The following is a 27,055-nucleotide window of genomic DNA, read 5'->3' as shown; positions in this document are numbered from 1 at the left end:
AATTTAAAACTACACATTGTTTACTCAGCTCATCTTTGTCTAACAACTTAAATGTTACAATTATACAAACAAAAGAAATCAGGAGCAAATACTTTTATCACTGCACTATATGTAAGGTCAGAGATCTGATTCATTCTAACAGCTTTATAATAAAGTCTAAATGTTTGTTGGGTGACAACAGTGATCAGTGTTTCTGACTGATTATTTTGTTTCTGATGATCAGTTTCTGTTCTACTGAAAATTAAATACTTACCATCAACTAAGAGATGAACAGTCTGGATCAAAGATCCAAAAGATCTCTCCGGCTGGTAGCACCTATAGATGTTCTCATCATAAACACGGACATCCTTCAACACTAGAGAACAGTTTCCTTTATTCAGTTCATCTTCAGGAACATCCACACGACCCTCATATTTCTTACCAGGATACGAGTCACCACCCTCTCGCTTAAACACCGTCTTAAAATAAATCGCCCACTCAACATGTGGTATTAAATACTCTGTGTTACATTTACAAGGCAGAAGAGCTGTGGAACCCACTCTGGCGATTACGTTGAACCGAGGCTTTTCAGAGAAGGAGTCTGGAATAAAATAAATAAAGTTTAAATAAACTGGAGCTGATAATAAACAAAACTCTTATATCAGAAGAATTGTGGTTGATTTTATATAAACTGCTCACTTACCATCACAGCTAACAAACTGCAAAATGCAGATGTACATGAGAAACATCTGGATGTTCATGACTGTCAGGAAGAATGAACAAATAATGACTTTAACAAAAGTGATGTTAATGTTTTATATTTGGTCACACTGAGCCCTATTTAAAGGTTTATACATGCCTGGTCTAAGATTCTGTTTTTAACTGTAAATAACTGAACACTGCAGGGGTCCTGAATAGATGGACTACAGTCAGTAATTGTAGAACTACAAAGTGCTTCTATATGGTAAGTGGAGCTGATAAAATAAACAGTAAGTGTAGAAACAGGGAGGTGGTTTTAATGTTATGACTGATCAGTGTAAATTATAACATTTGTATTTAGTGAACTGGTTGATTCTGTAGATAAAGGATCAGGTGTGGCTGAACAGCATTTTCCTTTTGTGTTACTTTGATCTGTTTGATATTAAATGTAGTTTAATGATCTGAAACGTGTAATTATGTGTCAGTGTGTGTATGTCCATGTCCATCAGTTAAAAGATACAACAAACAACTGAAGGACCATTACGAAATCATGTGTTGGTATTCAAAACAACTCAACAACTAATGGACAAATGTAATTCATAACCTAACCACATTTCATTAAAACATAAAAGTAACAAATACTCATTTTTTCTCTGTAGACTTACTAATTACTACTTATTACAACTAAAACATTAGGCCAAACACGTTACTATATTTAGCAATCAGACTACATAGTCACATGTACAGTGTATCACAAAAGTGAGTACACCCCTCACATTTCTGCAGATATTTAAGTATATCTTTTCATGGGACAACACTGACAAAATGACACTTTGACACAATGAAAAGTAGTCTGTGTGCAGCTTATATAACAGTGTAAATTTATTCTTCCCTCAAAATAACTCAATATACAGCCATTAATGTCTAAACCACCGGCAACAAAAGTGAGTACACCCCTAAGAGACTACACCCCTAAATGTCCAAATTGAGCACTGCTTGTCATTTTCCCTCCAAAATGTCATGTGATTTGTTAGTGTTACTAGGTCTCAGGTGTGCATAGGGAGCAGGTGTGTTCAATTTAGTAGTACAGCTCTCACACTCTCTCATACTGGTCACTGAAAGTTCCAACATGGCACCTCATGGCAAAGAACTCTCTGAGGATCCTAAAAGACGAATTGTTGCGCTACATGAAGATGGCCAAGGCTACAAGAAGTTTGCCAACACCCTGAAACTGGGCTGCAGCACAGTGGCCAAGATCATCCAGCGTTTTAAAAGAGCAGGGTCCACTCAGAACAGACCTTGAGTTGGTCGTCCAAAGAAGCTGAGTGCACGTGCTCAGCGTCACATCCAACTGCTGTCTTTGAAAGATAGGCGCAGGAGTGCTGTCAGCATTGCTGCAGAGATTGAAGAGGTGGGGGGTCAGCCTGTCAGTGCTCAGACCATACGCCGCACACTACATCAAATTGGTCTGCATGGCTGTCACCCCAGAAGGAAGCCTCTTCTGAAGTCTCTACACAAGAAAGCCCGCAAACAGTTTGCTGAAGACATGTCAACAAAGGACATGGATTACTGGAACCATGTCCTATGGTCTGATGAGACCAAGATTAATTTGTTTGGTTCAGATGGTCTCAAGCATGTGTGGCGGCAATCAGGTGAGGAGTACAAAGATAAGTGTGTCATGCCTACAGTCAAGCATGGTGGTGGGAATGCCATGGTCTGGGGCTGCATGAGTGCAGCAGGTGTTGGGGAGTTACATTTCATTGAGGGACACATGAACTCCAATATGTACTGTGAAATACTGAAGCAGAGCATGATCCCCTCCCTCCGGAAACTGGGTCGCAGGGCAGTGTTCCAGCATGATAATGACCCCAAACACACCTCTAAGACGACCACTGCTTTATTGAAGAGGCTGAGGGTAAAGGTGATGGACTGGCCAAGCATGTCTCCAAACCTAAACCCAATAGAACATCTTTGGGGCATCCTCAAGCGGAAGGTGGAGGAGTGCAAAGTCTCGAATATCCGCCAGCTCCGTGATGTCGTCATGGAGGAGTGGAAAAGCATTCCAGTGGCAACCTGTGAAGCTCTGGTAAACTCCATGCCCAGGAGAGTTAAGGCAGTTCTGGGAAATAATGGTGGCCACACAAAATATTGACACTTCAGGAACTTTCACTAAGGGGTGTACTCACTTTTGTTGCCGGTGGTTTAGACATTAATGGCTGTATATTGAGTTATTTTGAGGGAAGAATAAATTTACACTGTTATATAAGCTGCACACAGACTACTTTTCATTGTGTCAAAGTGTCATTTTGTCAGTGTTGTCCCATGAAAAGATATACTTAAATATCTGCAGAAATGTGAGGGGTGTACTCACTTTTGTGATACACTGTACATAAACTATTGGTTAATATATAATATACTGCTTTAAGGGTAATCATTGGTGTCAAACTACAAAAAAAGTGTTTTAATTATATAGAGTTTACACTCACCTTAAAATAAAGAATTGTAGTACCAGAACTAAAGTTAGTTTCGTTTTGAACACTCGCCTGACATTCAAATAAGACTAAAACAGCATGTACTTACTCTGAAGTAAACAAGGAATAAACTACTTAAACGTTCTTTTGTTAATATTTAGTTAACAGTGTCTTAAATTACAATGCGAAGTGTATCTGCGTTAGAGGGGCGTCTAAAAAGTCATGCTGGGCGGTTCCTGAATCAACCGAGTTAATGATTCGAATCTTTGTACTGAATCAGGAATCACGAGTCAGAGGACTCGGTTTACCCGGATTCTATTAGCTGCTGCTAGTGGTGTGCGATACTGCAAAATTTGGTATCGATCCAATACCAAGTCAATACAGGGCCAATATCGCCAAAACCAGGCACGTGCACAGATATTTTTGGGGGCAGGTGCTCAAGCCAAAAAAAAGGGCACCCATCACCAAAATGATTAATAAAATAAAATAAAATAAAACACAATCAAAACTAGGGGTGGGTTTATAAAATCGATTTTTCGATTTTAATCGATCTTTATTTGAACGATCCGATATCGATTCATATAAATGCGAGATCGATTTTTTAAATACGCCCCTTTTTACGGTGCACACGGAAATCTATTACTATTGTTACCCCCTTTAATTTCGCGTGACCAGCCAGTGTTTTTTCATGCAACGAGATCTGACCTGCACATCAGTTTAGCATGGCAGAAGCTCAAGTTATGACCACTACACAACTTTTTGCACTGATTTTCGCTCGGCTCTGGATTCGGGAGGAACTCGGTGTTCGCTCTGCGATCAAAACTCGGCTCTCAATCAATGTGAGAAACAGCGAGGGGAAACACAGGGGAGAGGTTGGAAACAGGTGGTGGAGCGCAATATAGTTTCTATCAGAATACATCAGCACACGCGAGATCGTTCTCTACAAAACAAAATATTTATTAACCTCCAACTCACTACAGAACGATCCATGCTGCTCGTGTTGCCAAATCCACTCAGATTCATTTATTTCATCAGCGCACAAACTTTGATTGCTCGCTACTTGTTGATGTGCATGTTTGGACGTGGTATCATTAAACCTTTCATCACTTCTCACGTTTGTTTTTGTGACAGAACGTAGTTTTGGAGAGCAGAGAAGCTCGCCTGTGATTCCCCCTGGTGATAGATGGTGTAGTGTAAAACTCCCCATCGCCGATCAGTCGTGTAGTGTGAACATTACAGTGACCACGTGTTAATCAGAGTGTCGTGTAGTGTAAACTTGGCATAAGCTGTACAACAGCCAGGTGTATGTTTACTTTACATTTACAATGTTGTAGCATGTCAGACAAATGGAAGAAAACAGTAACATTCATTTTTTATTATTATTTCATTTGTCTGACATGCTACAACATTGTAAATGTAATGTAAACATACACCTGGCTGTTGAATGTTACTGTTTTCTGTTTTGGATTAATTATTTATGTAAACAAAATACACAAATATTTTTAATAATGAGTGTTCTTTGTACAATTATCACATTCGTTATCTGAACATCTGTACATATGTAAACAAAACCTGTTAATGTAACTCAAATATGCCTAAATGTGTTGAATCGAAATTGGATCGAAAATCGAATCGAAAATCGAAAATCGAAGATCGAATCGAATCGGGACCTGGTGAATCGGAATCGAATCGATCCAGGAAATTGGTGGCGATACCCAGCCCTAATCAAAACACATCTAATCAAATAACTCAAATTATCGAACTGCATAAAATAAATGAAAAACAGGCAAAAACAGGCCTTATTGTGCACGCTTTTTAATAACAAAACATCTGATACTGATACATCTCCCTCATTTGCTTTACTGGTAGATTTGCCTAATCCAGGATAAAAGAGAGCTGCTACCCTGAGCTGCTGCTGTAGTTTCCTTTTCTTTCTGCTCTTGTAACTTTTCTTTTCTTGGCATTATGCTGCAAAATTTGATAATGAGATAAATCAATGCTTTGCATAATAATCAAGAGTGACTTACTGAATCTCCATAAAGGGGAGAACACAGTATACATCATATTACTGTTTTCTGACAGAGTTGAAGCATTACACTAATAATTTACCATTACTAGTATTAATTTACCTCACCAGACTGTCATGTAGCTCAACTTAAGACCTACCTTTGATTTCAAATCAGAAACCCACTTTGGGTAGTTAATGTTAACAATGGGCCTATTATTATGCCAATAAAATTAAATAAACAGCTAAATAACATTTTCCTATTTATTCATCATTTTTTGTATGCTGTTTTGTATGCATTATATTTAGCCTTCTACATATATTAGTTTGTAATGTTCATTACCTGGCAAAATTATTCCTCATTTGTAAACCTCAACTGTTGAAGTATAAATGCTTGCATGAAAATAACTCCTTGACTAAAGGTGACTTTTCCTACACAGTGTTTTGGCCAGGATGCTGTAATTATAAAATATTGTATGTTTGTATCTATTTTCAACACTTGAGAGAGCTACTTGACATTCTCCTGCAAAATGTTTGTGCTCATGCTTTTTTTTTCTTCAGGCTTTCACATCAAAATAAGTAAGCTTTTAAATAAAACAAAACTAGTGAACTTGTCTAATTTGTAAAACAGTAAAACTGTCTTTAAATTCTCTGTCTGTCTGTCTGCTGCAGTTTGTCCCCCTCCACCTTCATTAAACATAACAAACGTCAGTAAACAGACAAGGCTTTGAAATCATGTATTTCATGACTCATGAGTACAAAATGTGTAGGCTATGCGTTATGCATGGATGCTCTTTGTATAAAACACTGTCATTACCTGTCTGTCTGATGCTGCAGGTCAGAGGAGAAGTGTGTAGCAGCGGGATCAGATCGGGGCAGAATTCTCAAAAGAACTCAAATAAATGCCCGTCAGATATCAAAACACTTTTGGGGGGAATTGATGACAGAGAGGGTAATTTTTATTTTTAAATATTGATGAATGTAGAAAAAAATGGGCTCCAGCAGAAAGGGCACTTTTCTCATCCAGGGCAAAAGGGCAAGTTCTTTGAGCACCACTAGGGGTCTATCTGTGCACGTGCCTGGCCAAAACCGATATGATACCGATACTTTTTAATAATTAAGGTACATCATCAAATAGCTAAATCTGAATGAATTATCATGACCTTTAGGTGTATTATTGTAATACATATTTGTTGTAAGTAGCTGCTCTCAGTAGGGTTGTAAATAAATTTAGTTGTTTAAGGCGCTCCGATTTGTTGTTTCTGGTGCTTTACTTCTCAAAACGTTATCATCATGGCGTATCACCACAAAGTGGCTAACTCATAGTTGTGCTTGCTGGGTGAATACATTTGTAAATTTTTAATAGTGATCGAATATATGTGTCCTTGTTTATTTAAAAAAACAGATGCTATTCTGTTTACATTTATAAGTCAAAAGAAAGGAGCTCAGCGCAGTGGCAAACTATTGCAATCTGTGACAGCTTTCACAGAAAAAGAAAGATAGGGAACCCTGACAACCCAAAACGTATTGCTGCCACACAGATAAAAAAAAAGCCGTCAGTATGTCGTTATAACAAGAAAAGGATGTTGTTATAACGAGAAAATATGTCGCTAAAACGAGAAAGTATGTTGTTATAACAAGAAAATGATGTAATTATAACGAGAAAGTATGTGGTTATAACAAGAAAGTATGTGGTTATAAAGAGAGAAGGATGTCGTAATAACGAGAAAGTATGTGGTTATAACAAGAAAGTATGTGGTTATAAAGAGAGAAGGATGTCGTAATAACGAGAAAGTATGTGGTTATAACAAGAAAGTATGTGGTTATAAAGAGAGAAGGATGTCGTAATAACGAGAAAGTATGTGGTTATAACAAGAAAGTATGTGGTTATAAAGAGAGAAGGATGTCGTAATAACGAGAAAGTATGTGGTTATAAAGAGAGAAGGATGTCGTAATAACGAGAAAGTATGTGGTTATAAAGAGAGAAGGATGTCAAGATTCTCCTTTAGGAGCAACAATGTCTAAACTTAGTTTAATATTCAACATCTGTCTGACATTTGGAATTCCGATCTAAATAAGTGCTTGAAAAAACACCTAAGACCTTCTTATTTTATGATTCCTACATGAATGAAAATAGTCAACATACTACAAAAACAATCAAGTCTATCAAGCTCCCACTTCATCTAACAAGTTACAGATTGAAATTTATTACAGATTTATTGATCTTTATTTAAATGTAATGTAAAATAAATACTATGTTATTTCAAAAACTAAGGTGTGTGTAGTAGGTGAGAAACATTGATGTGTTTGTGTAAAAATGGTTTGACATTAATTCATCAAATCATACAAGATTTAAATGGATGTATTAGTCTGGATAAGTGCAGAGTAAATGTCTCCTACATTTCACTGTAACTCATTAGCTGAAGTGGGAGCTTGATAAACGGTTTCATTATAACCTTTCTTTAGATAAATAGACGTAATCTTAAAATTAACATAAAATTGTTTTTGTAGTATGTTGACTATTTTTATTCGTGTAAGAAATCATAAAATAAGAAGGTCTTGTGTGTTTTTTGAAGCACTTATTTAGATCAGAATGCCGAATGTCAGACAGATGTTGAATATTAAACTAAGTTTAGACATTGTTGCTCCTAAAGGAGAATCTTGATCTGCACGACAAGCTGTAAGGTTACACAAGTTACAGCATCATGCATTTGTGCAAACTGTCTCTCCATCAGCAGATACGCTTCCGTCAGCTATGCAGCATTTAAGCTAATGAACTTTTCTCGTTATAACGACATCTTTTCTCGTTATAACGACATACTTTTCTCGTTATAACGACATACTGACGGCTTTTTATTTTATCTGTGTGGCAGCAATACGCTTCCGTATTAACCAACTTTACTTAATAAATAAATAAATATTTTTACTGGATTATAATTCTGACCTGCACCAAAGTAATTTGTGCGTCTAAAGAACACCTGCAGTCTGAGCTGGGGGAAAAATACTTGTCAGTCGTGAAACTCAGACACCCTGAATGGTACTCTGCAGTTGAAATTGAAAAGGCTGGAGGGTACAAAGGGACTGGTAGAGTGGGGAATGCAAAGTATATGGGTCAGAAAGCCATGCTCATCTCTGCAGGTCAAGAGGTCACTGTGAATTGCAGAGTTTTGGGGGCCCTAAATGGAGAGCATACACAGTGTTAGTGGAGGGGCTGTCCAGCCATAAGCACCCAGAAGGCCTTGCTGTAGCTCGGGGTCTGGCAGATGTGAGGAAACACAGCCCAGTTAGCAAATTTATCAGAGTAGCCTTTAAAAATGAAGCCTAAAACTTTACTTGCTGAACTGTTCCTGGTTAATAATGTGTCTGAGACTCTGGGGGAGAGTGACTTGAGTGGTAATACGTCACAAACTGAAACCAATCACCAAGCCCATGTTCTGCAAGCAGGTACAGAGCAGAGCCAAGATCCCAGTGACCCTGTACAAGACGTTTTAGCCCTACTAGATCTGAGTTATTCCTGCATGGAAACAGAGCACCAGCGCAGCCAGTTGATGGTGCAACAGTATACTGATGTGTTTTCCAGGCATTCATTGGACTATGGGCATACTGCAGTGGTGCAAAACGAAATTCCATTGGTTGACCCTATGCCTTTTTGGCTCCCATACAGAAAGATGCCACCCACTTAGTTTTAGGCAGTGAGAAAGGCGATCATAGAGATGGAAGAAGCAGGGGTCATACGCTCAAGTAAGAGCCCATACGCCTCACCTATGGTAGTCGTAACCAAAAAAGATGGGTCTTTGAGAATTTGCATGGACTACCCAAAATTTAATGCTTGCAGCGCCCATGATGCTTTTCCCCTCCCAAGAGTGGAGGATGCTCTGGGGGCACTGGGGCAAATTTTTCTCTACCCTTGATCTCACATCTGGCTATTGGCAGGTGAAGGTGGCAGACGCTGACATCCATAAAACCGCATTCAGTACACCTATGGGGATATCTGAGGCAAATTGGATGCCATTTGGACTGGTGAATGTGCCATCGACATTCCAAAGACTTCGGAAACTTGAATTTCAAAAGCTTGCTGATCTACTTGGATGACATCAGTGCTGGGCGATTTTCACGATTAATTTGGTTAATTCGAATGAACGGGCAATCAAAAGGGCAATCCAAGAACAGTGTACAAAATCAGACAGAGTTCAAAACCAGAGCATAAACAGACAGGCGGGGAAAACCAAAGGAAGCAGGCAAAAACAGTAAATGGAAGACAAGGGTCATACACGGTAACAGCTAGATTCAGAAACAATGCACACAAACACGATCAGCAATACTCCACAACAAAATAGACAAACAAAGGAGTTTAAATAAGATTTATGGAATTGAACACAGCTGAACCTAATCAAAACTTTGGAGACCATGAGCATAAGGACCGATCAGGATTGGCTGACGGGGGAGTCGGTGGGAGCATGGGAATTGTAGTCTATATTGTTAGAAGCAGAACTTGCCCCCTCCATCCACCCCCCAGTCACAAGAGGACAAAATCAAAGCTGAGCTGAGTGATTACTTGATGTCCCCCCAGTGTAGATACTGATACAGACTCACTTCAGTGGTGGAATCAGTACACAGGCTCGTGTTCCTTTTAAGAAACCTGTAAAGAACTTTTTGTGGTTTTGCACTTTTCTTAATGTAAGGAGGTTCTGCTGCACATTACTTAAAGTGAGTTTGTGAGCTATTCTTAAAAAGAATATAGCTAATTAAGATTTCTATTTAGTTTTATTTATTAATTATTGTTATGTAGTTATTGTTATAAAGTCTGAGTGACTTAATTATAGGTGGTGCTGTTACTACTTTTGCACTTCTACAGTCTTTTAAAATTTGAGTCTTTTTTCTATTGCATTATACTGTACTAGAACAAACAAAGAAAAAGATCACAATCGAGAATCATTAATACATTTGTTGTTGTTGCAATATCGCCCAGATCTAGATGACATAGTGGTTTTGAGGAACATTTGGAGAGACTGCAGATGATCTTTAACAGACTGAGACAATATGGGCTAAAGCCCCAAAATGCCACCTGTTAAGAAAAGAGGTGCACCACTTGGGACATGTGGTGTCAAGCAAGGGTATCAAGACGGATTCAGAGAAAATCAGTAAAGTGGCAGAATGGAAAAGGCCAGAAAAACGATGAGAGCTGTTGCAGTTTCTGGATTTTGCTGGTTATTACTGAAGGTTTGGTGAAGGGTATGCGGCCATTGCTGTACCTCTGTACCAGCTGACTTCCAGCGACCCAAGGAAGAAAAAAGGGGCAAGAAAGGGCCTCCAGCCCCTGTGCTGCCGTTTGAATGGGCTGATGAGTGTGAGGATGCCTTTGAGACTCATCTCCAGGGCTTGGCTATTCAAATGACAGCCTGCATTTTTTCCTGCAGGCAGATGCATTAACGGATTATTTTCCATTAATAATCTCTATTTTGTAAGCCATCCGTGTTCAGTTTTCAGTTAGATTGTGATTATTTAAGAGTATGTTATGATGGGTGATAAATGTGATACTTTTATGCTGTTTATCCAAATGTTATTACGTTTACATTAAGCAGCATGGTCACAGTTTACCAATGTTCCAGTTTTTAATCAATGTAACTGTGATATGTGCTATGTTTAATTGTATACTCTGCAGTTCATGTTACTTTTAGATGATTGTTTATTGGCACACAGTAATGTGAGTTCATTATTATGCGTTGTGAAGGGGAGGACAGCGCGTGTGTAGATCTGAAGCTGCTGTACTGAGGTCTGTCACTGAAGTCCCTGAACTGTTTGCACTGGAAATTTGAAGAATAAACTGGTACTGCTGTGCTGCATAAACAAACATTCATGGTGTCCAGTCTCTCTATTCCTGTTTTAACATTTACAAAATAACACAACGCAGAGGAAGAATACCACAGACAGGGGACAGCACGACACCTTGCACTGAACACAGGTTACATTACAGTCACCATACTGGACCTTTATTCAACACATTTACTTAAATAATTACTTCCTGCCATCAAAGATATGTTAAACCACTGAATAAAAACCTCATTTTGATTCTTGATGATCTAATTATAGGCCAATATCAAATTTAACTTTTGTCTCCAATATCTCTGTATATCTTAAAATCTCCACTTTCTTGTTTTATGAGGTTTTAATAAGCATTTGATACTGTAGATCATAATATTTTACTGGATAGGCTAGAAATATCCCATTGGAAGGGCGGCTGTGCTCATCTAAGATCTCCTCTATTTCCTACTATCAGAGGCTTTGCCAACTGCAGCTGCTGTTACAGGCGTGCCAGTCAAATCACCCAGAGAAATGTGTTGAGTACGAGGCTCCCTCTGATAACTATACCAGTTTTTGTACCAGTTTTTTGCCACTGTTCACGCTAGTGCAGCTTTTTCCAGTGATGCACCATCCACACTCTCTCTAGATATTTTGCTCGCCACCACCAACAATGCTGCTTCTTTCAACACTGGCACCAACTGGACTGTTTTCAGCTGGTTGTCCCATTTAGCAGTGGCGGCCACTAACCCAGACTATCTTACACTGTCCAGCTGCTGTTGCCCTCATAGCACCATATTTGTGGCAAGTTTACCAGATCCAGAAGATGAAGCGGAGGATGTCCGAGGGTGCCATTTATCTAACGACTGCTGCAACTTGTATACATCTCCAACACTTACACTAAATCACCCCTCCTCAGGATCAACTCAAGGCTGAGAGGCGACAGTGCTACTCACCGAGCCAACATTGCAGAAAACCAAATGGAAACAAAAATAGAAATGGACAAATAGAAATGAGGAAAAAATTACTTAAACACTGATCATGCCATAAATAACACAATCATGTGTATAAAGTGGTGTAAAACCTAAATAAAATTATTGGGTTGTTTTTGACACGTACTGAAAATAACACAAGTAATTAAAAAAAAACACTGAAATACACCTGAAAACAGTTAAAAATCAATAAAAAATACAGTAAAACCTGCACTTTACTTCTTTATTGTTTTCTTCTTAATCGTTGAGATGCTTGGAACACTGTATTCCTTACCAAGTTCAGTACCGGCGACTGTGCTGTTATTTTCTATGAAGTGTGGCGGCGGTGTACAAAACTTAACATGACTTATTGGACTAATACAGCGAGTGAGGAATTTCATTAGTGGAGGAACTTATGAGCAGTAATAATGAAGACAAGTTTAGTGCTCCTGTCTCCTTCTTTTACTACATTTAACCACGTTAAGCTTTATTTTGAACCAGAAGCGTTTTAGACTCTGTGAGAAGCTGATTCTGATACTCAGAGTTACTTGGAGCCTCGAGCTGTAACACAAGTTTAAAGGTTTACTGCTTGGCTCTCAGGCCTGTTTTTGTGTGTTTTCTACCTGAAGGACATGTCGAGTTTTTAATGTTTTTGATTCAAAGAGTTTATAAGATAAGAGAAAATGTACAGTTTAATATAGTATCAGAAAAACAGCTAAATGCCTTGAGGATATTTTACCATGCTTAAATTATAATAAAAAACTATGAAAAAAATATGTGATAGTTTCAGTGAGTGTAAGTAGGAATGCAGATCTGTAATGTCATTACCAACACACTGTATATCTGTTGCAAATGTTGTTTACATTCACCATCCCAAATTTTTTTGCTAATTCTGATCTGTATTGATTAAAGTTGGAGTGATAATCCATGGAGTCCATGTTGGTCTCCAAAGCTTTGCAACACAAAATAAACAGATTATACTGCAGCCAAAATACGTTAAATGAATTATTTGTATTTTATTGTGTCAATATTTAATACATTTGTGCCGTTTTGGCTGTAAAGCTAGTCAAGTTTAATGCTACACTTTTTTCAATGAAGGGCGAAGTCGAATGTCCTTGAAATTTGGTGTCTTGAGTGGGGAAAAAAAAGTTTAGAAAATGTGATGAGCCAAAGACATGAGTCTGACGTTAACGATCAGTGGTCCTGGAACTGACCTGGAACAGACAAAAATGTGTTTATAATTAACAGGAGACTCATAATTAAATATAGTTCAGTGGGTCAGAACTGAGTTGAAATAGGCTGCTAAAGTGGTGCAGCGGTAAAAACACACGCTGGAACCAGAGCTGGATCTCAAATACATTGTATCGAATTTCAGCTTTGCCTGCCAGATAAGGCTGAGTGCACACATGAACAACGATTGGCCTGTTGTTCAGATGGGCGGGACTAAGCCGGATGGGGTCTCTCCCATGACTGGTGCAATTACGACCTCTGCTGGCTGATTAATGGCGCCTGCACAGAGCCGGGATAATAGTGTTGTCAGGGTGTGTCTATCCGTACACACTGCTGAGCTGCACTGTACTCGTCAAAGTGTAGGTGATAAGATGCATACGGCTGCTACCCACGTGTTGAAGGGGGCGTGGGTTAGCTTCGTTATCCTCAATCAGAGCAGAGATCGGCATTGGTGGAGAGGAAGCATAATGATATTGGTAAATTAGTAAATTAGAAATTAGAACTAAAAACGGGAGAAAAAGGGAGACAATACATAAATAAAAAAATAAAAAATAACTACTGGAAAACTACTTCTAAATCTATGTTTATCAGGTAAATAAAAAGAATAAACAAATCACAGATCCTTCTTTTTACTGTTAATATTTTTAGTTTGAAGATGTGAAATAAGTGTAACGTAACAGTAACATAAATACTTTTCCACAGCTCTGTACATGAGTGAGCAGGTGTTCCTAATAAACTGGTAGTGTTTATAACTCTAATGTTTAATGTTTTAATGTAAAAATAATGACAGTAATTTATCATGATGTGTTTATTATTATACTGGAGGTGTTTCTGTACCTTTTCAGTGGAGTCTGTTCTGGTTTTGCTGTTTTAAGATACATCAGATACATGATGAATGTTTTTCCTCTCTGAAACAAAACAGAATTTCATTTTCAAATAAATACTGAACACACTACACACATGAACACACTACATACACACACACACACACACACACACACACACACACACACACACTGTCCTAAACCCCCTGCTCTGTATTCTTACACCTTATAAGATATTACAGGAGAAGACTAAGTGCTGATAGTGGTGGCACATTATTATTTGTTAAAAGCTGTAATGTAATTTCTCAGGATACATTTCAGCTTCAACTGAGAATCAGAAAGTATCAACAGAGGAAACAGAACAAACACTATTAAAACTACACACACACACACACACTATTAATATCACACACTTTATATTGTACTTTATGATTAAATAAAATTGTGTGAATGATGCAGGAAGTTTTTACCTCGTTTCTTATGATAGATGATGATCATCACTGCTGCAGCGACCAAACCAACACACAATACTGTTATAATTATAATCCCGAGTAAAGCGAGACCTGCAGGGGGTTCAGTCTCGTTTTCAGACGAGTGATTTGAATTATCTGAAATATAAAATCAGGAAGTGAAACTTAAAACTTCTGATATGAATAAATAAAGTTATTGTTCTTTATTTAAGTGTGAATGAAAGATGCAATTACTGATTATAGAACATTTAACTTGTAGCAAAGAAAATCACTTCAGTATTCACTCACCTCTGAAAGAGTCTGAACTCGGTGTCGTCGTTTCTTTGGCTAAATAAAAGAAAGATGTATTCATTTTATAGTTTTAGCATCATCATAGCTCTCCTCTCTGTAACAATACTAAATAAATCCACTTTTTTTAAGCTCGGTGTTTAAGGTTAGTTTTGCACTGGAGCTACGAGGCTAATGCTAATTATTAACAAGAGAAGGTTCTAGACTCCAGTTTAACATCAAACAAACTGCTGCATGTAGAAAATCATCAACCACATCTATTGTTATCTCTAAAATCAATACAATAGTGTAAAATACCGAAATACTTTCAGTAGATTTTTGGTAGGTTGGTCAGTAGGATGATTTACTACTGTTACAGGTTTTCTGTTTTTGGCTGTACAGTGACTCTTACTGTGGTACGTTTGAGTCCCGGAGCATTAAGATTCTCCTGCTGTAATTAAACTTGGTGAACCCAGTCAAGTCCAGTTATCAGTTATATTTGGTTAACTGGTTGTTTGAGTAACTAAGAAGTTAATTACTTTCTCACACAGGGGAAACATTAAAAGAAAAACATTATTTACTACCAACCAGCCCTGTGGTTGAATTTATTCATAAAGAAAACATTAAATTTAAAACTACACGTTTGTGTTTAATCAGCTCGTCTTTGTCTAACAATTAAACAGTTACAATTATGCAATAATAGAGAGAATCAGGAGGGGGGCAAATACTTTTTCACTGCACTCTATGTATGATCTGATGCATTATAACAGCTCTATAATAAAGTGTAAATGTTTATTAAATGGAAAACTGTGTTCAGTGTTTCTGACTGATTATTTTGTTTCTGATCAGTTTCTGTTCTACTGAAAATTAAATACTTACCAACAACTGAGAGATGAACAATCTGGATCAAATGACGTTTAGAACCAAAGCTCCCTGTGAGCATCACCAGCTGGTAGCATCTATATTCACCATCATCATTAGTAGCTCTGACATTCTTCAACACCAGAGAACAGTCTCCTTTATTCATCTTGTCCTCAGGAACGTCCACACGACCCTCATATTCCTCACCCTGATACAACTCATCACCCTCTCGCTCAAACACTGTTGTCTCAATATCGTTCTTCCACTGAACATACTGTGTTTTACCAGTTTCAGTGTTACAGTTACAGGGCAGGAGAGTGGTGGAACCCACTGTGACAGTTATGCTGATCAGAAGATCTTCAGAGAAGCCTGGAGTAAAAATGTAAAAGATTTAGATACATTGAAGTTGATATTAAATAAAACTCTTATCAGTAGAATTCTGGTTGATGTGTTTTATAGAAGCTGCTCACTCACCATCACAGATAACAAACTGTAAAATGGTGGAAATCAGGTGGAGCTAAATTTGGACTATACGAGTCTCTCAGACTTGACTAATTGCTACTCCTCCCATTCTCACCGTTTCCAACCAAAATATAAAAGTGCACAAACTTTTTGAGGATCCCTCGTATTCCATTTTAATGTAATTTCTTGTATATTGTCACAAAGCTTTAAATAAAATTTATTTTGCTGTTTAATCATCATAACTGTGATGATGATAAATAGTGCTCACACTTAGAAGGGGTGTCCACATACTATTTATAATAAATGTTATTTTTATGTCAGTCCAGGTTTTTTAGACACACCCACTGCTAACAGGTCTATAAAATTAGTTTTATCAAACAAATGCTAATCTTCCAACTTTGTAGCAACAGTTTGGGGAAGGCCCTTTCCTGCTGCAGCTCCATAAAGATGTTGTTTGATAAGTTTAGTGTAAAACCAGTGGCTGACCTGAATAATTTTACTTTACCGTCAGATTAGCATAAAGCTGTGTGCAGTGTGTTGGAGACTTTAGCAGGTTCTCCATAAATTTAAAAATGTATTTGATATGATTTTGGTTCTAGTGGTTACAAAGTGAAGCACAGCAGATGATCTGCAGCTTTTCTCCCATAACCACCAAATACACACTACTTAAGGAGTCTGCCATGTTTTCATTTGTGTTTACTTTAAAAAAGAAAATGTTAAATAAAATAAAAAAAACTACGTGTTTCCTCATCTCGTCTTTGTCTAACAGCTGAAATGTTACAAATACGCAACAATAAAGAAAATCATGAAGGGGGGCAAATACTTTATCACTGCACTGTATGTAATAGATCTGATTCATTATAACAGCTTAATAATGAAGTGTAAATGATTAATAATGAGAAAACAGTAATCAGTGTTTTAATGACTGATTATTTTGTTTCTGATCAGTTTCTGTTCTACTGAAAATTAAATACTTACCATCAACTGAGAGATGAACAGTCTGGATCAAGTGAGGTACAGAAACAGACCTCTTTGTACGTTTTATCACCAGCTGGTAGCATATATAGACGCCCTCATCAGTAACTCTGACATTCTTCAACACCAGAGAACAGTCTCCTCTATTCAGCTCGTCCTTAGGAACGTCCACACGACCCTCATATTCCTCACCATCAAACCACTCTTTACCCTCTCGCTCAAACACTGTCTCAGTATCAGTCCTCCACCTAACATGTGGTGTTTTATCAGGTTCAGTGGTACATTTACAGGGCAGGAGAGCTGTGGAACCCACTGTGGCAGTTATGGTAATCTGAGGATCTTCAGAGGAGAGATCTAGAGTAAAAATAAATAAAATCTAGATGAATTGAAGCTGATATTAAATATAACTCTTATATCAGAAGAATTCTGGTTGATGTGTTTTATATAAGCTGCTCACTCACCATCACAGCTAACAAACTGCACAATGCAGATGTACAGGAGAAACATCTGGAGGCTTATGACTGTCAAGAGGAACAAACAAACAATAAAAGACTTTAACAAAAGTGATGTTAATGTTTTATATTTGGTCACACTGAGCCCTAGTCAAAATTGTATTTTTAATTGTAAATAACTGAGCACTTCCTCTACAGGGAACATACTTACTACAGGGAACAACATAATACTTAATTCTAAATATTTGAAAATATTGTGAAAATATTAATTTCAGCAAGTAAACAGTAACTGTGCATTAAATGTACAGAGGTTTGTTCACTGGGGAAAAAGTGGGTCACTCAAGAACACTTATGGACTTGCCCCGAAGCCCTTCCTGTGAACCTTTGCCACACCTTTGTCTGAATTTGGTTGCATTAATCCATTAACCAGTTTTTATTAAGTCTGCCTGTCACTGCCTCTGAGAAGCACCACTATAACATTTGCTGCTGATATTTTCAAAGCACCTCAAATGATGCAGTAAAAGCGACCCAGGCAGTATGAAAAATGCTTAACGTGAAAAATAAAGCTTAACGTGGCTTGTTGTACTAAAACAATGAGTGATTAGTTTCAGCACTACAGAGACATTTATAACCAGGAAAAACAAAAAGAAATGTAGTGTTCCTATGTTGAACTTTTAGTTCATTCAGCCACGTTACGCTTTATTTGGGTGAAGCTTTTTAGACTCTCCCGAGTCGCTTCAGATTCTCAGAACCTCGAGCTGCATAAACACCACACGTGAAGTAAATGCAGCTAAACACAGATACATGTAGAGCTTTTAGAGTGGACTTGATGATGACTCAGACGAACTTCAGGCTTTTCACCATCCCCACCTCTTCTCCATGTATGTGATTGTATGTATGTTTATGTATCCTAAAACTGAAGCCGAGTTTTCCTCCAGGTCTGTCAAAGCAGTCCTGTAGCATTGAAGTGGCTTCCTCAGACCACACTTGTACTGTCCTGATAGTTGGTTTTGTTCTGCAGATGTTTGGTCTGTAAGCTGGGATCAGAGTAAGAGAAATATGATCTGACTGTCCTAGATGTGCAGATGGAGAGGCTTTAAACATCCCTGAGATGTTCGTGTACACTTGGTCCAGGATTTTGTTCTCTCTCTTCCGGAAATGTACATTTTTGTGAAATTTGGGCATGACCGATTTAGATCTTTAGATCATGATTGAAATCCCCTGCAACAATAATAACACCGTCAGCTGGTTATTATTGCTGTCATGTAGCTTTTCCAATGCTAACCCGGCATTAGCGTGTGGAGGAATGTATACTGCCGTTATTGTTGTAAATTATTTCACACAAATGCAGATTTGTGTCATGAAACATTAGCGATGTTTTATCGCACCGCTCAAGCCAAGCGCCGAGCAACGTGACTATTTGCGTTAAGGGTCACAGTGAGAGCGAAGCACAAAATGCCTCTCACATAAACGCACTAAGAAGAAGATATGCTTTATTTGTCATATATACATATTCAGGTGTACAGTATAATGAAATTCTTTCTTTACGTATCCCAGCTTGTTTGGCAGTTGGGGTCAGAGCGCAGGGTCAGCCATCTTATGGCACCCCTGGAGCAGAGAGGGTTAAGGGTCTTGCTCAGGGACCCAACAGTGGCTGCATAGCAGAGCCTGGATTTGAACCGCCAATTGTCCGGAGTCGCCGGATGCATAAAAACAAACATCTGTAACAACAGCACAAATCCTCACAGATAATCTATATGCTCCACCATCATGTTACTGCTCTTTAATTTTGTTGTGTAACACCCACCATTGATGATGCATACCTGGCTCCCAAAACTAGCAGAAATGCGAGTCAGTTCTCTAAAAAACACCAAGGATCAAAGGAACCTGAGCAGAACCGGTTCAAGAACCAGAGTTCTTTTGGTGGAAAAGTGCTAACAGAGTGACAGCTGGGTTCTGGGATTACTGAGGCTCCTTTGGTACAGGGAACAAAGACTTAGATAATGGTTTGTATCCTTGCCGCACATACAGTCCATTGGGTTTTTTGGCATTTATAGTAGGATTTGGAATATAGAGGTCTACATCTATCCTTTGGTAGCCTATCATGTGTTTGCTGGAAAGTGTCATTCTATTAAAGGTTAAAAACGATCAACAATGTTTTTATTCTTACTGCACAGATAAACAAGCTGAAAACGGTTACTGTATTGTTCTGTCTATCTAACCAAATATTTTGGTTAATCACACTGATGACACTCAGGTGTGTTGGAGAAGCTAGCTCTCTCTCTACATACGCAGCATGTTACGTCATCCTGTGCGGCGCTCCCGAGAAGGAGGCTGTTCAAAGTCCTAGATGCCTTAAAATCCTCACTACTGAGGCATCTTAATATTTCAATGTTATTTTGGCTCAAGAACGAGTGAGCATCCAACGCTGCCTTAGTGATCAAGGCAATCCCAGCATTCACTGTGGGTCGGGTGCTCTTCTCTCACAGAAAAATAAACATGGCTGACGGGGCGGGGAAACAAATGGAGTTATTTTCAAACATAAATAAAATATTACTGATTTTTAACTTGTATAAACTTGTACCGAGTGTTTTTATTTGCAAGTTCGAGCTCGTCAGGAAATTTAACCGTTATCGGTACATGAAGGGAAATGTTATATTGACGTTAGTGTGCTGTGCTACCGCAATCTATTGGTTTTAATGTCAAGATGCTAAACGCGAAACCCAAAACCCGATGGAATCGCTGTCTAAGTAGTGTGTTTGAATAACCTGACTTATAAGTCACTGACTTATTATAATCCTCTCTACTGAGGCAGCTGTCTATGTAGACAGTAAGACAGCAAGGCAGCTCACTAGGTTTTCGAACACACCCTCCATGTTTCACTTAATACTATTTTAATATACAACTAAGGTTCCTCCTAATTCGTTTTCTTCTTTATATTATTATTATTAATATAAGCATATCATCAGTTACTTCATAATTCAGTTTAATTCCCCTTCTTTATAAAGACTGTGGGGAATTTCAGTCTGAGTAATACACTCTGATCACGTGACTTACAGGAACTGAAAACAAGCCACACCAGAAACTACGTGCTGCTTGCTCTTATTGTTCTCACTGCCCTAATAAAAGGCTGATGGGTTCTAACTACATGACTGCTTAATCAATACATTTTATTAGGAAATAATTTACACTGACCATCAATTCATGATCTAATTAATACTGTTTTCATATAAAATTACATGCTTCTTAAAAATGTTTGTTAAAAATAAGCAAATTGTTCATTCCTTTTTACCAACCACTTCTTTCTGGACAGGGTCGTAGTGGAGAAACAATGGGCACAATAAGAATTCACAGTGTATAAACCACTAATCCATCACATTATCATTGTATTACAGAGTGGCAGGTTATAGTATAGTGGGACCTACTGAGATGCCTTATTCCAGGAGTGCCCAATAAATCGATCGCAATCTACCAGTCAAACGCACAGTGCACACTGGTATATCGTGCCTCATTCAAACAGGCCAACGTGATTAACGTGAAATGTGGCCCCTGTTTCTTTCATGCCAAGTTCACACTACACAACTTTCCAAGTGGTCAGGTCTCTGTACAGTTCACACTACACAACTGGATCTCTTGTAATCAGGAGTCTTTCAAGTCAGTGTGTTTCACACTACACAACTGATCGGCGAGAGGGGGTTTCACACTACACCATCAATCACCAACTGGAATCACAGGTGAGCTTCTCTGGTCTCCCAAACTATGTTTTGTTACGAAAACAAATGCTGATGTGCAGCGTAAAATCCAGGAGAAAAAATAAATGAATGTGAGTGGATTTGGCTACGCGAGCAGCATGGATTGTTCTGTAGTGAGTTGAAGGTTAATAAATATATTTTGCAATGCAACGTTGGTGTTTTGTAGAGAACGATAAGGTCAGAAATACTGTTAAACTTGAGTGTGTGTGCCTAGTGGACATTTGGAGAAATGAAATTTATTAAGGTTAAAACAAACTAGTACATGCAGTCCCCATGTCTGCGTGGCTTTTCTCTGGGTTTGAAAACATGCCAGTAATTGTTGCTCATCTGTAAGTGTGAGTGAGTGAATAAATGAGTGTGTGATGCTTTGTGATGGTTTGACTCTCCCTGTCCAGGGGGTATTTTTGTCTTGTGCCCTGGCGAAAGAAATAGTAGATCTCAAGCCACAAAAATATGGGCACCCCTGCCTTATTCTGATCGATATTCTGACTGAATAAGCAATAAAAAGCAATACCAGCATTTAATGCTGCACAAAAAAATTCTAATATAGTGAATGAAAGTGAAGCAGCAAGTGCAAATAAATTCTCAATACTTCAATAATTTTAATTAAAAGCCACAAGTGTGTCTGAGTGTAATTTATTTGCTATTTTGAGTTTGTCAGTGTAAGTTGAATTGTTTTCGGTACAGAGAGGTAGATGTTAGTTTGAAGTGGTTTGAATAGCCTGAGGCTAACTCTGTTAGCTTAATATGCTAAAACTGTGGTGGTGGGTGGGGACAGTCAATGGCGTAATCGCTGTCTAACTAGAGTGCCTCAATAATCTAGACAATAATAAAGACATTAAAGATAAATGTCAGTTAAGAGTCCGCTCCTGCTAAAGCAGCAGGCAGCTAATTAGTCAGACCCAGTGTTAGATATTTTTGGCACGTCGCAGCTACAGTGTCAGTAATTGATCCTGAGCTTTATTATTCTCTGTGGAAAGTTTCTGTATGGGCTTCATTTGGGTACTCCAGATTCAACCCACATCCTGAAAACATGCTGATAAAGAGATTGGCCACTCTACATTACTGCTTAGTATGAGTAAAAGAATAAGTGTGAGAGGCCCTGCTATGACTTATAATAACTTAATAATACAAAGAACATGACTATGAAATCATGTTTCATAGAAGTACCAGAAGAGATTGGGTATCATCACTCTGTCCTCTGTCCTGTGTGTTTTTGACAAAACCCTGACCAATACAATGTCCAGTAATGCTCTCAGCATTTACAGCACTGTGAAAAGGTATTTGCACTGTCCCAATTTGTTCTGTTTTTGTCACATTTAAATGTTTCAGATCTTCCAACTAATTTAATATAAGATAAAAATCACAAAAACACAAAATACAAATTTAACATTGTTCATGTTAATGACGGACGTACGGACGTACGGACGTACGGACAGACAGACAGACAGACAGACAGACAGACAGACAGACAGACAGACAGACAGACAGACAGACAGATAGATAGATAGAGCCAAAAAACCCTACAAAAAACAAGCCAATTCTTCCCTAAATTTAACACCATCATCCCCGACTTCAACTCCCTTCCAGACCCCGACAACCTGCCCCACCTACTGGGGGAGCACAGAGAGAGCTGCACACTAGCAGCACTCTATACTCACACCTGCCACCAGGTGAGGGACAGTGGGTGACCATGTCTCATACACACACACACACACACACACACACACACACACACACTGATCGTTACTATTACCTCATTATTGTAAATATTATATTTTTTATTTTTTTATTATTTTGCACTGTTTTTATTAATATTTTATTCTATTTTATATTTTTTGGACATGTAACTGTTTTGTATATATTTGTTCTTTCTTGTTGTTATTTTTATTATTTCTCTTCTCTATTATTTCTCTCTAACTTGCTTTGGCAATACGAATGTCCTTATTTGTCATGCCAATAAAGCTTCTTTTGAGTTTGAGTTGTGAATGAGTATAGGGTCCGCCACGGGGGGGCCGGAACAGGCTTTACCCAGAAGGACTTGCGGCCGTGGTATCCAGACTTACTGTAGCCGTGTAGCCCAGTGTTAGGGATGGTGTGGCTATGCTAAGGGCTGGATAAGCAGCTCTTTGTTTGTCTGTCTGTTGTGTGAATGTCCATGTGTATGAATGAATGTCTAAAATAACCATCTCACGGCCCCGACGCCCCTTCCTCCATACTTGCCGGCGCCACATTGGTGTCAGAAGTGGGATTGTGGTGTTTGGGTGGCTCTGGTGGTTTGGTGGGCCAATATGCCCGATCTGTCTGAGTGCTCTAACCCCGGGGTTGCTGCAGGGGCATGTGTTACTGGCGGCTGAGAAGACGGTGCTCATCTTCTTGTGCCCTGCCCACTGATCTGATCAGTGCGGTGTTCCAGTAGGCCAGGTGCAGCAGTGGGTGGAATGGCGGCTCGGCAGTGTAATGGGGTGCGGTGCGGTCATGGAGCCACCCAGTGAACGCTGGTGAGTAGATCACCGGGACGGTTGACCTTTGGGGAGGGGGCTGTGTAGCGTTCGCCACTGGGGGGCCAGAACAGGCTTTACCCAGTGTTAGGGATGGTGTGGCTATGCTAAGGGCTGGATAAGCAGCTCTTTGTTTGTCTGTCTGTTGTGTGAATGTTCATGTGTATGAAAGGATGTCTAAAATAACCATCTCGCAGCCCCGATGTACCAATGTCTGTTAGGATTTTAACAACGTAACGTGACAATACCTCAACAAAACATAGCAGAGCAGGAGGAGAGGAGTGAGGTGTGTATGTAAGATGTGAGAGGAGCGGGTCTGACTGTACAGACATGGTCTTTACTTTCTGGCGAAATGGGAGAAACGTGCTGAATGTAGTGGAGAAAAAGTAAAACTGAAGTATCGATCCCATCACACTAGTATCGATCCGATACCAATACCAACATTGGTATCGATAATATCAATATTTGGATCGATCTGCCCACCACTAATGACCGGCGAGTTTCGAAGCCATGAAAAAAAAAAACCTCAATGCAGCCCCGTAGAAGTGAAGAGACGCTCAGCTTCTGCGGGCAAATGAATTGACGCTACGGGAATGTACGAGTTAAGTTAAGAAAATCGAGTCTGTGTCAGAGATTTGTGATAAGTAGCTGATTCTGAACGAACTCGTCTTCGAGATGAACGTGTTCTAACGCATCTGTAGTCAATGAAATGTTAACACAACTGTACATATTTAACCATTTAATTTTGGACATTTTAGGGGAAGCTGAGCTTCCCTTGCAGTCTTAGAGAAATCGCCACTGATATATATATATATATATATATATATATATATATATATATATATATATATATATATATATATATATACAGGGGTTGGACAAAATAACTGAAACACCTGGTTTTAGACCACAATAATTTATTAGTATGGTGTAGGGCCTCCTTTTGCGGCCAATACAGCGTCAATTCGTCTTGGAAATGACATATACAAGTCCTGCACAGTGGTCAGAGGGATTTTAAGCCATTCTTCTTGCAGGATAGTGGCCAGGTCACTATGTGATGCTGGTGGAGGAAAACGTTTCCTGACTCGCTTCTCCAAAACACCCCAAAGTGGCTCAATAATATTTAGATCTGGTGACTGTGCAGGCCATGGGAGATGTTCAACTTCACTTTCATGTTCATCAAACCAATCTTTCACCAGTCTTGCTGTGTGTATTGGTGCATTGTCATCCTGATACACGGCACCGCCATTGGATGCACATGGTCCTCCAGAATGGTTCGGTAGTCCTTGGCAGTGACGCGCCCATCTAGCACAAGTATTGGGCCAAGGGAATGCCATGATATGGCAGCCCAAACCATCACTGATCCACCCCCATGCTTCACTCTGGGCATGCAACAGTCTGGGTGGTACGCTTCTTTGGGGCTTCTCCACACCGTAACTCTCCCAGATGTGGGGAAAACAGTAAAGGTGGACTCATCAGAGAACAATACATGTTTCACATTGTCCACAGCCCAAGATTTGCGCTCCTTGCACCATTGAAACCGACGTTTGGCATTGGCACGAGTGACCAAAGGTTTGGCTATAGCAGCCCGGCCGTGTATATTGACCCTGTGGAGCTCCCGACGGACAGTTCTGGTGGAAACAGGAGAGTTGAGGTGCACATTTAATTCTGCCGTGATTTGGGCAGCCGTGGTTTTATGTTTTTTGGATACAATCCGGGTTAGCACCCGAACATCCCTTTCAGACAGCTTCCTCTTGCGTCCACAGTTAATCCTGTTGGGATGTTGTTTGTCCTTCTTGGTGGTATGCTGACATTACCCTGGATACCGTGGCTCTTGATACATCACAAAGACTTGCTGTCTTGGTCACAGATGCGCCAGCAAGACGTGCACCAACAATTTGTCCTCTTTTGAACTCTGGTATGTCACCCATAATGTTGTGTGCATTGCAATATTTTGAGCAAAACTGTGCTCTTACCCTGCTAATTGAACCTTCACACTCTGCTCTTACTGGTGCAATGTGCAATTAATGAAGATTGGCCACCAGACTGGTCCAATTTAGCCATGAAACCTCCCACACTAAAATGACAGGTGTTTCAGTTATTTTGTCCAACCCCTGTATATATGCGTGTATGTGCGTGTCTTGTGTCCATTAGTTCGGACTTGACATGAGGAGTCTGATGGTTTGTATAATCTAATAATCAGGGTTTTAATAATAACATCCACTGAACAACACAATTATCAATTATATTAACATTTTAAAAATACAGGAAACAACTGCAGGAAAGATCAAAACCAAATATGTTTGTGTAATATTTAAAACAAATCGGAATGGCAAATATAATTTTACACCTAACCACAATCCAATAAAACATAAAAATAACAAATACTTCTCTGTAGACATTACTATTCATCACAACTAAAAACTTCAGACCAAAATACGTAAGCTAATTTGCTTGCAGTGGTTTCGTCGTTCACTACAGTTGGCGATTAAACAAAACTATGGGTTAATATATAATTATACTGGCTAAATTGTAATAATTGGTGTCAAACTACAAAAAAATCGCAAATTATATTGAGTTTACACTCACCTTAAAATGGAGAATCGTAGTACAAAACCGTGGTAAAGTCAGTTTTGTTTTGAACACTCGCCTGGCATTCGAGTTTCATTCATTTTGTTCTCTGCCAATATTAATCAAATATGACTAAACCGCATGTACTTACTCTGAAATACTTCTAGGTACTTAAGTACTTGAAGTACTTACAAAGTTATTTTGTTAATTTCAGTTAGCACTGTTCTTAGTTAAAACATAAAGTGTATCAGCGTTACAAAACCAAGGGAGCGTGTAAAAAGTGCATGAAGCGAAACTAGTAGTTACCAATGATGGCTCACGTGGGACAGAGGAGGTTGGTGCGCATTAAAACTTAAGTGTACACAATTTCAGCGACTGTTTTGTCATAAGATAAAGCTTTATTGGTTTGATGACTTGATACTATACACAAAAATATGATGGAGGTTCAAATGGTGCACAGCCTATTAATTAAAAGAACTGATGAAATGGCATCCGTTTATAAGGCAATGCATTTTCTTTACTCTTATAGTAGTTTATTATTTGATCCCCAAACTGCAGAGCGCCCTCTTTTTCACACTGGTTCCTTCCTACTCGCTGTTTGTTTCGGTTTGTTCCCTCCTGTCAATCCTGAAACGACCCTCGAACTCAAACCGCGCATGAAAGTGTGCTATTTTTATTCAGTCCCTGAAGCGGTCACGTGGTGCTGTTAGCGTTAGTCGGGCAGTCTAGCTTTCGGTTTGTGATAAACACCGGTGTTCTGTCGATT

At 38.9% G+C, this 27,055-nt stretch overlaps 1 protein-coding gene across 1 annotated transcript in view; it reads right to left on the bottom strand.

The window, feature by feature from the left end:
- LOC134334461 (uncharacterized) overlaps nucleotides 1–26,785 on the bottom strand; it is a 37,807-nt gene extending 11,022 nt beyond the window's left edge. The window contains exons 1-4 of the mRNA XM_063016813.1: nucleotides 26,308–26,785; nucleotides 17,475–17,534; nucleotides 17,017–17,367; nucleotides 15,595–15,945 (exon numbers count right to left, since the gene is read on the bottom strand). Coding sequence (XP_062872883.1) covers nucleotides 15,595–15,945; nucleotides 17,017–17,367; nucleotides 17,475–17,520 — 748 coding nt within the window. The 5' untranslated portion in view covers nucleotides 17,521–17,534; nucleotides 26,308–26,785. The remainder of the gene's footprint in view (nucleotides 1–15,594; nucleotides 15,946–17,016; nucleotides 17,368–17,474; nucleotides 17,535–26,307) is intronic.
- Between the last annotated feature and the right edge of the window lie 270 nt (nucleotides 26,786–27,055).

The sequence above is a fragment of the Trichomycterus rosablanca genome, chromosome 1, assembly GCF_030014385.1.
Source record: "Trichomycterus rosablanca isolate fTriRos1 chromosome 1, fTriRos1.hap1, whole genome shotgun sequence".
In the NCBI taxonomy this organism is placed as follows: Eukaryota; Metazoa; Chordata; class Actinopteri; order Siluriformes; family Trichomycteridae; genus Trichomycterus; species Trichomycterus rosablanca.
Note: the sequence above shows the minus strand (reverse complement) of the source record. Positions and strands in the feature narration are given on the sequence as shown.